The sequence below is a fragment of the Musa acuminata genome, chromosome BXJ2-4 (assembly GCF_036884655.1).
Source record: "Musa acuminata AAA Group cultivar baxijiao chromosome BXJ2-4, Cavendish_Baxijiao_AAA, whole genome shotgun sequence".
NCBI lineage: Eukaryota > Viridiplantae > Streptophyta > Magnoliopsida > Zingiberales > Musaceae > Musa > Musa acuminata.
In genome coordinates, this window is record NC_088341.1 from 30,844,044 (window position 1) to 30,859,707 (window position 15,664).

Sequence of the window (15,664 nt, forward strand, 5' to 3'; positions counted from 1 at the left end):
CCAAAAAAATATTCATCCAATATTTAAGTAAATAAAGATTTAAAATTTTTAAAATTAAAATATATGCTTTTCTCATATGGGTTAGAGGATACACTTAGGGATATTTTTTTTTTAAAGAAGATCATGGGAATTAAAGTGGACAATTAATTCAGAAGATAGTTACATAAAATCTTCGATCATCAATTAATTTTACAATTATAACATAATAGCTCATATTGACCTTAGGATTATTGACTAACATCCTTATCACATACGATGATATATATATATATATATATATATATATATATATATATATATATATATATATATATATATATAAGATTCTTGGTCTTCCAATCAAGAGCTCTCTAATCATTATATATGATGTCATAATCAATTAATGATTTTGTTATGGATTATTTTCAGTAAGTGATTATTAAGGAATTGGGTTACATAGTATCGACATGGGTTTGCCATCTAAATACATTATTAAGCCCTTGGTTTGTGATAGTGGCCACTTACATCCATAAGGAACTACTACACCTTAAAAAATCCGTCAAATGTTTTCAGACCCTCATCATGTTCTTCAGCTGTCACTGCGAAAAAGACATGCATTGTGGCTCATGTGAATGACAAGTGTAATTATTTCTAACATTATGCTCCGCTTGAATCAGGATACAACAATACAGTAACTTGTTTTTATTTGTTTATTTCTTGCAACCTCATTGATCATTAACATTGCTGTCTTGTGGCACAGCTGGGTGAGATGTGATATCAGAAAAGACATCAAAAAACAAGCAACACAGAAACTTGCAATTGCACCAATGTCATGCATCTTCTATCTGGAACCCTAAGTGTATGCCCTTGAACTACAGATTTGCCTTCACTTAGCATGATCTGAACCCTAAGACCTTTACTTCTCCCTGGTAAAAGAAATGAGAATAATTAGTCATAACTTGGTTTATGTTCTTCTTCATTTTATCTTTAAATTAAAATACAAGAAAATAAATCCTCCACAGATAGTTAATGATTTAGTCAGTATTTGTTAGCTGAAGGCACGCATTGTCCCAAACAATTGCACAAGCTTTGAATTAAGAAAGAATCAACAATGGATGACACCAAGCAGCAAGGTTGCATCACATCAACACCTCCTCACTGGCTCTCTTGCTTTGCTGCTGGCTCAACCCCACAAGCAAACCAAAGAAGCTCCAATGGAGCCACAAACAAACATACAATACGCGAGAAGTACTCTAACAAGCAAGCATGCACTACGGGAACAGACGACAGAGATGACAGGGAGGCTCAAGGGCACTGGAACTCCTTGGGGACCTTCTTGCCGCAGTAGTTGAGGAGCAAGCTGAGGTTGATGGGGAGGTTGAGGTGGATGCCCAGGATATTGGCCTTGAGAGCGGTGCACAGGCAGACGGCGGCCTCGAGGTCAAGGAGGCCGTCGACGAGAGTACAGCACTCGCACGGCTGCTTCGGGAACTTGCCGACGCCGACGGTGATCAGGCCGTTGAGCACGTTGGCGCAGGCGGCCAGTTTCAGGGTGTCGACGGGGCATTTGCCGTAGGATGGGCGTGGGGTGGGCTTCGGTGTAGGTGTGGGGCAACTGGTGCCACAGGCAGTGGTGAGGGCAAAGAAGAGGAGATTGAGGGTGAGGAAGAGGGCAACTGATGCTGAGGCTTTGGACGCCATGGCTAGCTTCTGCTACCGAGGCACCCAAGTAGACTACTCTTACTACCAAGTGCTTGTGATGGGCATAGTTATGCGCGAAGGTGAAGTATATATAGCCTAAGAAGCTCTATGAGGAGTCAGGCAGTCCAGTTGTCGAGGATAAAGATGACAAGAGAAGCCATGTGAAGGATGAGATCGGTGGCCAAAGCTTGTTAGCTGGCAATGGCGTGGATGGTTCAGAGGAAGCCAAGATGCTTGGTAGGCTTATTTCATGCTCGTTCTACTTGAACATGGTCACCTCCTGTTGCATGGGTTTCCTTTTGCAGATTCATCAATGATCAACATTGTTTTCTGCCACAGCATGATTTAAGATGGCCAAAACGAATACTTAGGTGCATAAATCCAACAAGAACTTGATTCCGTATCATCTTTGCACAAGAAAAATGAAAGAATAGAAACAATGGCATCATTTATGTGGATCCCATCCATCATGTGGGATCTGAACAATACAAGAACATAATGAATGTGTTGTTACCTCTATAATAAGAAACCAAAAGTTAAATGACCACCTCCTTATATGTGATGGTCTCTAACGGGGAAAACCTTATAAGATAGACTATGTTTACACAATTATCTTGAGATAGCATGAAAATGCTTCACATTTGATCAGTATAATCGAAGTTTACTATAACAACAATAACATGCCATGATATTTCTAACCATTTTGAGATGATTTTATTTTTCAAGCGATAAATAACGAAGGTGAAATTCGAGTTCAAGACCTTGCGATTGTCAAAATCTTCACCGGTTAAGTTTACTTATACCTTAAAAAATATATCGAATGAGATTTAAAACCATGACCCTTTAGTATACAACTATCAAACTAATAATTAAGGTGTAAAATTACTATAAGAATTTTGACAAAATTATATAAGAGTTTTTGCTTACTATAAGATTTTGATTTAGCCCCACATTTGAAGTGGGTTAAGAATTAAATTTAATCATAATAAATCGAAGATATACTACTATTAAGTTTGGTTTAAGCATTTTAGATTAGTGATTTAGTTTGGTTAAATGCTACTATCACCATTAGGTTATACCTCATAAACATAGATTTTGATTGAGCTTAAACATTTGAAATTTATGTGAGCTTAAGAAGTGATAGTGATGCTAAGCGTATATAATATTTTCTTCCTCTACATTTCCTTCTTACCCTCTGTCGATAATACTTATTGAGTACATTTTCTCAGATTAAAAAATAATAAAATATACAGTATAGCACAAATGAGGGGCAAAAGAAGTGTGGGAAGTCAATCATGTCCGACACATCAATCAATAGCAACGCAAGTCTAACTATATCCTTTACCAAGGCCAAATATTAGTGAAAAAAGTGTATAGATGAATTTAGTTATGCGGTAAGAGTCAAACTCTATGTCTCAACCAAGTTAGATTCTATAAAAGGACTAATCAAGATCTAATTTAGCTCTAGCACAAGTTAAATTCTCTAAATCCTAGCTCACTATTGGGCTAATTAGCTCATATTCACGTATAAAAATGATGAGAATAAAAAAGATAAAAAAATAATTTTACTATCTTTTAAATTATTAATTTCATATAAATCTTTCTTTCCTCTTAGGCTCAAACTCGAGAGGCTTTCATAGAAAGTGTTTGGCGTACTGACAACATGGATATTCACCATTGTTGATACATTCAAGCTCAAGGTGAAGCCAGGAAAGACGAACCTCTTGTGCATGACCAACGTTGCAATCATTGCGGAGCTCTTCTTTAGTATCACCAACCATTCCGTCACCGTCGTCGATGTTGATGCCATCTATGTGAAGCCCTTCGATGCTGAGACTATCCTGATTTCATCGGGCTAGACGACCAACATCCTCCTCTATGCCAAGCCTCCTTACCCCAACGCCACCATCTTCATGATGGCTAAGCATTATGCCACTGGATCCGGCATGTTCGACAACTCCATGGTCGTCGCCGTGCTTGAGTACCAAAAGCCCCATTGTTCATCCATCATCGGCTTTGATAAGAACCTCCCGCTCTACAAGCCCCATGGTTCAATGACACTGCCTCTGGCGCAAACTTCACCGGCAAGTTATGTAATCTGGCGATAACTCTATTTCCTGCGAGTGTGTCGACACTTCTACTTCATGGTCGGGCTCGGGACGAGACCGTGCCCAAAGAACCAGACGTGCCAAGGGCCCAACAACACCAAGTTCGTGGCCACCCACGACGGCTCTCCTCTATGCACAATTCACCGGGAAGTCCAACGACGTCTACACCCCGACCTTCCCTGTCGTCGCCCTAATGCCATTCAACTATAGAGCTCTGCCAAACAACACGATGGTGAGTAATGGGACCAAGCTTGTGCTACTTCTGTTCAACACCGATGTCAAGTTGGTGATGCAGGACACGAGCGTTCTAGGGGTGGAGAGCCATAATTTGCACCTCCATGGCGATAACTTCATCATCGAGCAAGGGTTCGACAACTACGATCCGATGAATGACCCTGCCAAGCTTAACTTGGTGGATTTGGTGGAGAGGAACACCATCGACATTCCGATCAGTGGTTGGGTGGTCAACAGATTCTTAGCCGACAATCCAGGTCTGTCTCGACTAGAATGCATATTCTCTTGATCGAAAGTGTTGAGAATCGAAGGAGAGGGAACCAATAAAAAGTTTATGTGAAAGCCTCTCGAACCGGAGACGGAGAGGAAGAAAGATTTCTATAAAATTAATAATTCAAAAGATAATAAAATTATTTTTTTTTATCTTTTCATTCACATTATTTTTGCATATGATAACACATGCAATTTTTTCCATCGACAAAATTGATGATGTGAGGAGAATTAGGATTAAATATTTTACTTTTTAGTAAGTGTAGATATCCCAATATTACTTTTTAAACTATAGAGATCGGGATGCTAATTATAACTATTTACAAAATATAATATGTAATTAGCTCCTCTACCGCTAATGTTTGTCTCACATTCAACCATTAGAAGTGAGATCCAATAAATAGATACTATGATTAACTTAGATTTAATTTTTTTTATATATAATGATAAGTAATTTTAGGGTTAGATTAATATTTTTATCATTTAAGATAATAAGAAGTTTAATAAATAATTAAATTGAGAAATTAATATTATCCATATGTCATAAATTATATATATTAGACTTATTAGGGATAATATTGAAAAAAAAATTGATTAGGTTTTCAACTTAAAAGGGCCCCCTTTTTTTTTCTTTTTTCTATTTGGCCTTGCAAGCGTGAAGTCATCATTGTTGTTGGTGGTTTTGGTTCTTCCTGATCGAGATTAAGAAATTGATAGGGTTCAGACCATCACCACACTATTACGGTGGTCTAAGAGGATGAGAGGATGCTCTGAGTTATATGAGCGTAAATACTAGTCTATCTTATATATTTTTATTTTTTTATTAGATTATAATAAGATTTGAGCATGAGACATATTTGTATTAGGCTTTGGATTTAGGCTTGAATGAGTTATTAAAAGGGATGTTATGCATGCATCTTAAAATACACATTATAGAAAATTTTGGAATAAACATATGTTTATATTCTATGAATCTCTAACTACTTTCATGCAAGGGTAGATATTTATCTTCATCCTATTGATCCTTACCCATCACTCTTCTAAAAGAAGGTATGTGACATTTAAAGGGTGGATACTTATTTTAATCTTATGGATCCTTAACAACTTCTTTTAAAGAAAGAGAGATGTGATTCTCATTCAAGGAATATTCATCCTTATAAAAGCTTTGTAAACCCTCACAATTTGGAGTTAATGAATGAACGAATGAAGAGTTTAGTGTTCATAATTATCAAGAATATTAGGTGAGAAGCTTGAGTGAGGAGAGAGTCAAGAGAGAGAGATCCTACCCTATCCATTCTTTCCCTTTCCCTCCTTCCCATCACCCGACTTCATCTTCAACCATCATGACAATACCATCACATTCATGGTAACAACGCTAGCTCCTATCGATAACTACCATATTATGCATGAACATTTTTACCATGCCATTCGCTCGACCACTGTTTCACCGTCCAATGCTAATAACATTATATCATTTTCAATTGTGTTAAGGGTTATTTATGAGAAAAATATTTCCTACCCTCAAAGGTTGAGTAATATATTAATTTGAAAAATAGGATTGATTTAGCCCTTTATTATATCCTATTTAAGACTAGCTTTTGACATACTTAATTTTCGACTTTTAGTTTTCTTAACGTCTCTTAGTTTTCTTTGTCTAATTATTTTATATTTATTTAAATTTATTAAATTATTATTCAAACTAATTAAAATATAATCAAGTTATGATTATGTAGATAAATTAATATCTTTATTACTACCCCTTGTCTTTCTCAAACTAGTTGACCTTATCACCTTTGATGACACCTTTTATTTTTGCCCATCTCATATCTCACTCATCCCCTACATTAAAAGTCCTAGATTTAGAGACGAAAAGAAAGATCAATAAAGAAAGGATACGATACGATTTATTTTTTTTTTATTTAATAAGTAGTGTATTTTTCTTTCATTTTTTCTTCTAGTTAAACCTAAAATACAACTGCAGCTAATCCTCTCACGAACATCTCATGCCGTGCTCGATTGCATTTCTCTTCTCTTTAGCTTTTTGTTGTTGATTTTTGGCCTGTTTTGTTGATGAAGAATTAATGCCTTCCTTGTGTCGTTAACTCTACACCGGTGCTTAGATTCTGGCGTCTGCTGCTTCCTCTACTATTGCATGCTAATTTTGACACCAAAAAACAAAAGAGAAAACACGAATGTACAACAAAGTAGAAGAATTCTTATCATCATATGAAGCACACGGGACACTTGGAATTGTGCAAGACGTTGATGTTGACAAAAGAAAGATAGATATTACCTCTTTATTGCAATTTGTAAGATCATAACCTTGGTTGGGAAAAGATTACATCTTTATTGCATTTGTATGATCATAACCCCACAGTTTCGGCTGGGAAAAAAGCCAAGACGTTGAAGTGATTGGGAAAAGAGACCCATAGGTCCTTCGTCCTCATCCATCAAAATAGTTACAAGAAGGTGATGATGGTTACTCCATGAAATCATCCATGTCTAACTTCCCATAGACCCAACAAGGAACTCGGTGAACGTGTCCTTTCCTTTTTACCAAGGTTGTAAGTGAATAGTGAGGCAAGTCAAACTCTATCGTTGACCAATGCCATATTTGTTCCAACCCAATTGACACATAGATCCAATGCGCTGGTATTATTGTTAACTTAGGTTGAACATTTTGGATGCTCATTGAGCGGAATATGTGATGAAAGTTACATGAGACTATACATTAGGCCTCTTCGAATCTTCATCACACATCGGTACCACAATCTAGCTAAATAAATGAAGTGACGTCCAAAAAAATGGGATTTGGTATCATCGGGAACAATCAAACAACCTTTGAGAACCACTCGCCTCCTCAACAATCAAACATCCAAAGTAGTGTTTCAGATGCAGTAAAAAGTTAGGAACATTTTCCTTTGTACATCACACCAACACCATCATCGTTCTCGCTTCTTATCCGACAGATGTTTCAGCAGATCCGCAGTAAACTGCTCCAAGTTCTTGCTTGACGAACCAGTCGGAGTCACCGCACTCTTGACCGCCTTCTGAGCTCCCTCCATCTCCTTCCTCAGCGCACCGCCTACTTCTCCCATCAGGCTGTCGATTCTCCTCGACACTTCCGCTCCCCTCACCTCACCGATGCTTCCGACGTCGATCCCTATCCTCAGGTCCTCCACCACCAGCTTCCGGTTCGTTGGCTGGTCCGCTCTCACCGGGAAGCACAGCATCGGCACCCCGCACCACATGCTCTCCAGGATCGAGTTCCACCCGCAGTGCGTCAGGAATCCGCCCACCGCCGGGTGCAGTAGGACTTGCTTCTGACGGCACCACGGCACCACCATCCCCCTCCCTTTGCATGCCTCGATGAACCCCTCGGGAAGTGGGGTGGCCTCCGAGCTTCCGCTTCCTGGCCGAATCACCCATATGAAGCTGAATTTGCTGCCGAGGACTCCGTAGGCGATCTCGTCCATGTCCCTCTTGCTAACCCGGGCGATGCTTCCGAACGAAATATAGAGCACGGAGCGCGGTGGCATGGAGTGGAGCCACTGCGAGCAATCCAGCTCGGGCCATAGGCTGGTCGCTGCCCCGCCTTCGCCGGAGGAGGGAACGATGGGCCCCACGGCGTAGAATGGCCGCTCCTGCTGCAGCGCCCCGATGACCTCTGCTTCGAGCTCCTGCACCGTGTTGCACAGCACGAAGTCGGCCCCCTTGGCCTCCTCGAATGCCTTACCGACGTTCCTGAGCACCCGCCATGACGCCTCCGGCGAGCGAAAGAACGACACGAGGTCCGTCGGCTCGATGGACGGCACGCCGGGTATGTACACGATGGTATCCTTGCGAGTCTCTGTTCGGTCACCATGAAAAACCATGAAGGTCGATCGATCCATCACGAAGGTGAGTGTTCGTCGCAAAGGATGTATACCAACCTGTAGGAGAACCAAAGTGGCCATTTTCGACGAGGAGGTGCACGTGGTAGTAGATGGCGAAGACAAGCGCCGCCTCGGTCCAGAAGGAGACATAAGGCAGCCCAAACTTCTTGGCCAAGGTCGAAGGCCACACGTTGAAGGTGTCGGAGATGAGGACGTCGATAGGGGGCTCCGCGAGCAGGAGCTTCCGCATCAGCTCTTCGACATGGGAGGGGAGCAGGTGGTAGAAGGCATCGGAGAATTGATCCCGATGCAAGGTCCTATCGAAGGACACGGGCAGGCCGTCGCTCACGAGCTCGTAGCGGATGTCCATGCCCATCGAGCGGGCGTCGGCGAAGACCTCGTGGCCGTCAACGGACACGGCACCGGATGCGGCGCGCTGGTGGTGGAACGCCTCAGTGGTGACGAAGGTGACGATGAAGCCCCTGGCGGCGAGCTTGACAGCGAAGTTGGCGGCCGGCGTGAAGTGGCCTTGGAAGGGCACGGTCACGAAGAGGGCGTGGTGCTTGGTGATTCCCTCCGAATCGGCCATTTTTCTTTTACTGTTTTTGCTGTGAAACCTTGCGGACGGTGACCACCTGCACATCACTCAATCCAACATATTAAATATAAATTTCAAATTAGATTCTTTCGGGGATAAATTATTCAGAAAAATCTTCAATAATAAAGGTTTAATAGCGCCTTTGTATTTGGTTTTTAACTGAGCACCGTTTTATTTAAAATATCAAAAATACTCCCAAAATTGGTTTGATCCTTTTTATTCAATTGAGAAGCCTAATTCAAATCTGACCAATGGAAGGGTTGGTTCGGTTCGGTCATGATTGCGGTCTAGTTCAAATGGATCCGGGTTGGATCTTGCAAAGCAAATTAAGTCAAGTTTGATTCAAATGATAAATGATTTATATGATGGTTGCACCATACCAGTGTCATTGGCAATGATTAACGATCCTCTCCCTCCTTTGCTCCTCTATAGTGGTGGCATCCTTCTCTCTCTCTGATGGCTACAAACTCCTCTGCAGTCTCCGACAAAGAATGATAATGACAAAGTCCTATGTTTCTCTCCAGTATTTGTGAAAAGCGATGACATCTTCCCTATTTGATGGTGGCAAACTCTTCTGCTCCTCTTTGATATTTGTGAATAGCGGTGGCATCCTACTCTCTATAGTAATGACAAACTCTTTTGCTCCTCTTCGATGGCGTACTCCTATGCTCCTCTCTGGTATTCACATCGGTAGCGACCTCATTACCTCTTTGGATACCAATGACAATGTCTTTGTTGATGATGACATCCTCTCCTCTTCGACGATAAACTTCTCCTTTAAAACAAATGAAATTTTTTTTGAAACAATTTGTCACATTGATACAAGTATGTGTGCTAATCTTATTAGTTTTCTGTAAAACAAGAGAAGATTGATAATCTAAAACTAAAAGAGGATTTTTATTGGTAAATTTTTTGTTATTGAGATGTCAACGTCTTGGGTCTAGATTAGTAAACTTAGTGGAAGTATTCAAGAGAAGCATTGTTATATTTGCAATCCTTCTAGGATTATTATTGATAATTTTCTATTGTTCATAGTGAGCTTTGAGCTAATTAATTCTTATTCTTAGTTCCAATGAAGTGTGAAATTATTTATAAATATAGTTTTCTCATAGAAGAAGTAATATTTGTTTTAGTGATCGTAGACTTTTGTTAGAGGGTTTACAATTCTTATCTCAATTGATGAAATTGGATAAACAACTACTGCATATTTCGCCTTATGAAAATAATTTATAAAAACTAAATATTTAGAATATTCACTTTCTCAAACTTTTTTCCTATATTTGCTTAAACTTTAGATATAGATATAATGTCTCCTATTTATAATATTTAATTTTATATATATATAAAATGACATTATTTTGTAGATCCCTTCGACTTGGTGGTAAGAAAGCAGATCAAGTAGCTACCATAGATAATATATATCATAACTTTTGATTTATATTAATCATTATTAAGTTATATGTAACTAATGTATTTTTTTTTTAAAGTGTAAAGTCAAGCATACCTCACTTCATCAACCCCTCCATCATCCACACCTGCCTCACTTCATCATCCAATCCTACATTACCTCCTCCTATGTCACCCCTTTAGTCGCCACCCCATGTTTCCTTAGCTATGTCAAATATATAGTTAATAATCATTGTTACACTGACTATTTTAATATATAATTTTCCTAAGCTGTGTCATCTTCATGTTCTTACTAGGACACATTTTTGTCATATAATAAATATTCCTAACAATTCTCTATGTTGATATACTCTATATAGTATTTTACAATATTAGACAGAGGGGTCCACTTTTACTTTTGGCAATGTCCCAATTAAGTTTAGGCCGAGCAATGTTACTATGATTTGGAGGTTCCCAACTGTAGATAAGTTGTAGATGTTGAAATAACAAGTTTGGGTTATATATTTGAGAAATACTTTAGAGATCAGCTTGCTAGTAGATAAAATATAGATATGATGTATAGATTGGTGTTTAGTGATAATGATATTGACATTGTCGACTTTTGTTGATTATATATTTTACATATTTTTATTTTTTGGTCAAACAAACTATACTTCATCCCTCATGTTACTATCTTATGTTGATGATTTGAATTCGTTTACAAACTATAACTGGGCGATGACTTTATATTCTTACTTTGTCATTAAGATTTCCACTATGGGTATTTGTATAAAGAAGTTGAAGCTTGAGGGTGGCACCACGATGATTGAATATTTGAGAGGTTGTGCATCACTTTTGATTATAAGTCAAATATTATTTTTCTATGTACATATGAAAAGGTCAATACAGATTAGTTTTAATTCTTAATTTTGCTAAGCTTTTGATAGGTATGACTATATGAGCATGATATGTTTACGTCATCCCATTATCCTAATCATCCATGGCTATACAGATAAGTTCCATTAGTAATTAGAATATTATCAACTTAAGATTATAATCGATAATTGAAAAAAAGATAATTATTAACTTAGGAGTTCATTTGGAAATACAGACATATTCTTTATAACTATTATATATGCATGTTATGCAGATATATTAAGTGCTCACCCCAACCACTATTGAGTCTCATCAACTATCGCTTAATATTATTGACATATAATAATTTAGAATTTTTATTTATATATTTAAAATATATTATTTATATATTAAACTATATATATGACATACATTGGTAAAGATCAAGAATATGCCAAGTGTAGAAAGAAAGAAAATAAAATAAAATTATTATAAAAGATACTTGAAGATCATTGACTTTGCCATATTGTGACCCTAGGCATAGATGATTATTCATTTGGATCCATCCATTCTTCCATAGTGCATTACGTGACATCCAATCAAGGGCTACTCCGTCAATAGTCCATAGGTAGCATAAGCTGAAAATATATCGAGCCCTAAAACAAAACCTATATTTCTTTAGGAAGAGAAAGCTATTTAAAGAATTTTAAAATAATAGAGTTAAGTAGGGGAACATCTAATGATGAACTATGTTGTTATATAAATTGTTTAACAATATGATATCATCTTGGCAATTTGATTAGTGTTGTTTTGAGTTGTTTTCATGTGTTTGGTTTGTAATTATTGAATAAGTATTTCTATTATGATTCATTATATGTGGTTGTGATAGTTCTTACTTGTGTGTGAATTTAGAATGTTTTCTTTTTGAAATATGGTGCTTTGGGTTGAATTTGTGATCAAGTGCAAGCCGAGTGTAATGTGAGTATAACTCATGTAATCTTTCTCAAACCTATCCAAATTTTCCTATAACAATCCTAATATGATCTAATAAGTTTAGTATCACTTATCCTAATTGTTTTGAATTTATGGTGACTTATTGTCCAAATATGATGCTTTTGATTGAATCTGTGATCGAGTGTAGCTCGAGTGTAACTCAAGAAATTTTCGTTAAATATATTGAAATTTCTTTATAACTATCATAATATGATTCTAATATGTTTAGTATTATTTTTCAATAATTTTTTTATTTTAGGATGATTAATTATCAAAATAGGGGATTTATGTTTTGAATTTGTAACTTGAGTATAGCTTGAGTGTAACGCGAGTGTGACTCAATAATTTTTTACAAAACCTAGCCAAACTATTCTATAATTTTCATAATATGATTATAGTATATTCAGTATCACTTTTTTTATTTTTTATTTTAGGATGACTAATTGTCTAAAGAAGATATTTATGTTTTGTATGTATGATCGAGTACAACTTGAGTGTAACTCAAAATATTTTCACTTAATGAAACTTTTCTATGAATATCCTAATATGATTGTAGTATGTTTAGTATCATTTGTTCTAATTTCTTTTGATTTTAAGATGATTAATTATCCAAATAGGGGATTTGCATTTTGAATATGTGATCTCGAGTGTAACACGTGTATAACTAAAAAAAATTTTACCAAGCCTATCTAAACTTCTGTATAACTATCATAATATGATTCTAATATTATTATATTATTTTTTATTTTTCTGATTTTTAGATAATTTTAAAATATTCAAAAAGGGTATTGTAGATTTGCGCGATACTATCACTTGGTCTGGGGTAATGTCATTAATATCCAGTAGACCACTAGATATAGGTGGTACCATTGCTTACTTAACAGGATCATCATAATCGAGTGAGTAATGTTACACTATGATCAAGTGTAACTTGAGTGTAACACAAATAAAACTAGAGTTAAATTTAACTAAATTGATCGAAACTTATCTACAAGTGCTATGACATGATTGTAAAGATAATTAAAATTATTTTTCATAATTTTAGTGTGTTTAATGGAATTTGACACTTAGCGATTGGAATAGTAAATCATAATTGTATCTAATTCATAACTCAAGTGTAACTCAATTAAAGAATATCATAACTAAATTAAAATCCACTTCAAAAATTAGCAAAATGGTAACATCAATTCAACTAAAATGTAAATATAACAAAGATTGTTAAATAATAACTTCAGATTCAAAATCAGCAAAAAATTACAATGTTTCATAATGTTGTGACACATTTGCCAAAAAAATTATATAGATATGCTTGTATATGTATACTATGCATAAAAATTACCTTCTATAGCCAATGTAAATAATAAAAAACTAACAAAAACTACACTATACAAAAAGATCGAAGATACAACATTCCTTTACATTTGATAACGTCAACTTGTACAACCGATGTAAATTTGCATGATCATTGATTGTGATCTAATTGTTGATATATTGAACACCTTGTAGGGATCTTGTCATTATATCTTGATTCTATCATCGTTTTTTTTCCTTCTGACCTAATAATACTAAACTAGAAATATATATTCATCTCATACCATACATTTTTTGTTATTACAGCGAATGATTCGATGATGCACTAAACGATGGGTCAATGTAGTTGGCACTTCAATGACACTGCCAAGAATGATGTCGTGATACTATAAATACTTTACCAATACAATGATCGGTCATGTAACGATTCAGTAAAAGAACTAAATGGGGTTATAACGATGAACCATTGATTACTGAGACTCCGCAAGGCTTTGTTGACGATAGATGATGACTAAGCTACAACTCTATTGGCCCACCAATGACCCAGGCTCAACAACCAACCAGGGGGAAGGTGGATATTCTGTTGACGGGAAGGCAACAGTGACCTTTTGCCCCGTTGGTGACACTAATGGTGACATTTTGCCCGACAATATTGATCGCGACCACTGAGGCTTAGTGGAAAAGTGAGCCCAATCTCCTGCTCCGGCAATGGACCTCGCGGCCACTAACACTCAACGAGATGAAGACGATGATCTTCTACCCTATCGATGAAGGTCATTACGACTATCGAGGTCTAGTGGGAAGACGTCGACTATGACTCCTTTGATCATTAAATTAGGGAACAATATTTCAGTTGCCAAACGATGACTAATGACAAGCACGTTAGCAACGACAACATCTTCGATGTTCTTATTAAATTTGTCGATTGGGGTTTAACGAGATAATTTAGAAAAAAAATATCAATTTAGACTAAATTGAATAAATCGAATAGTTAATTTATTTTAAACCGATCTGATCTAGTTCATACGAAAATTCAGTCTAAAAAACAGAGTCAAACAGAATCAACTGTTGTTGTCTATCCTTATTTGATTTATAGAAAATATTTTGATCATAATATAAAAAAAAATTACCGTTCATAAAAACGATAAATGGAGACAGCATCTGAGGTCAGAGTATACAACTCAACTTCCGAGACTTCTAACAGTTACAGCCACCATCGAAATGAATTGTAGATCACCTGCACTCCAAGGTTCAATCATGTGTATGTCGACATGGTTTTGAGAGAGATGAACACGAGGAGACATCATCACCATGTCTTTGTCGTCTCGGTCGGTGTGAGTTAACGTCAACAAGACTTTTGGGACGGCACATGTACATTCAACAGCATGTTGCATTTGACTCTTTCGATGCGGTGGGGAAGCCTCGTGGGGCCTTCGTCGAATTAACGTCAATAATACTTCGGGACGGCATGTGTCCCTTCAACGGCGAGTGCCGCACATGGCTTTGACCCTTTCCGTGTTGTGTAGTGGAGATGCCTCGTGAGTTGGTGGCCCCCTGGTTGACGGTGTTACTTAAATCTATCCCATTGATCTAAATTTGAGTTCTTTTAATCGAATTGGGACGGATTCGACTGTAAAAATCAATATGCAGATAGTGAAATTTATCGATATTCTATACATTATGATTTTGTTATGGGATGACGATGACAACAGGAGGTTTAGACTTTGATGCTATTAAATAAAGAATAATAGTATATCTTTATTATATTAGATAAAAAATTTATTTGATTTTGATCTTGGAGAAGATGAGTAGTAAGAATGACTATATATTTCTATTATATTAAATAACATCAATGGTTACTATAAATAGTAAACTGAATTAAACTGTCAAAGTTGATATTAAACCAAATTAGAGTCTATTTATCATAAAACTTTATAGTAATCATTGGGTTTAAAGTTGGATGACAGGCCAAATACATAACTTAAACTATTTGAGGGTGAGGAGTAGCCGATAAAGTTGATTGTACTTTGTCAACTTTACTAACGATAGTACCATCTATGATGATGATAGTATTGTCGAAGTCCAGTATTATGACTCTATGTCAAAAATTACAATCATAATATTATTCAAAGTCAATAATAATATATATCATAAAATTATAATATTTTAAATTATTGATTATATTTTTAAAATCTTTTGATTGTTATAAATATCTCATTCAAGCATGAATGATGGAGTATCTAATTTTGAATTTATAGAATAATATATATTTTTAGTCTTAATTGAATTTTTTTTTCTTGAATTGAGTTATGGGACTAAGTTACGAGAGATGAGAATGAAAAAATGAGGTGACG

At 36.6% G+C, this 15,664-nt stretch overlaps 2 protein-coding genes and 1 pseudogene across 2 annotated transcripts; 1 reads left to right on the plus strand and 2 right to left on the minus strand.

The window, feature by feature from the left end:
- Positions 1–1,044: 1,044 nt before the first annotated feature.
- LOC103983515 (14 kDa proline-rich protein DC2.15) lies at positions 1,045–1,751 on the minus strand. Its single transcript, XM_009400768.3, has one exon. It carries the CDS (start codon positions 1,678–1,680, stop codon positions 1,285–1,287), a length of 396 nt encoding a protein of 131 aa, XP_009399043.2. The 5' UTR covers positions 1,681–1,751; the 3' UTR covers positions 1,045–1,284.
- A 130-nt stretch (positions 1,752–1,881) lies between these two features.
- On the plus strand, positions 1,882–4,311 carry LOC135608740 (laccase-17-like; annotated as a pseudogene).
- Positions 4,312–6,948: 2,637 nt separating this feature from the next.
- On the minus strand, positions 6,949–8,830 carry LOC135609101 (UDP-glycosyltransferase 86A2-like). Its single transcript, XM_065102190.1, has 2 exons — positions 8,225–8,830; positions 6,949–8,142 (listed from the first exon to the last, which is right to left on the minus strand). The coding sequence occupies exons 1-2, from the start codon at positions 8,808–8,810 to the stop codon at positions 7,235–7,237; spliced, it is 1,494 nt and encodes a 497-aa protein (XP_064958262.1). The 5' UTR covers positions 8,811–8,830; the 3' UTR covers positions 6,949–7,234.
- Between the last annotated feature and the right edge of the window lie 6,834 nt (positions 8,831–15,664).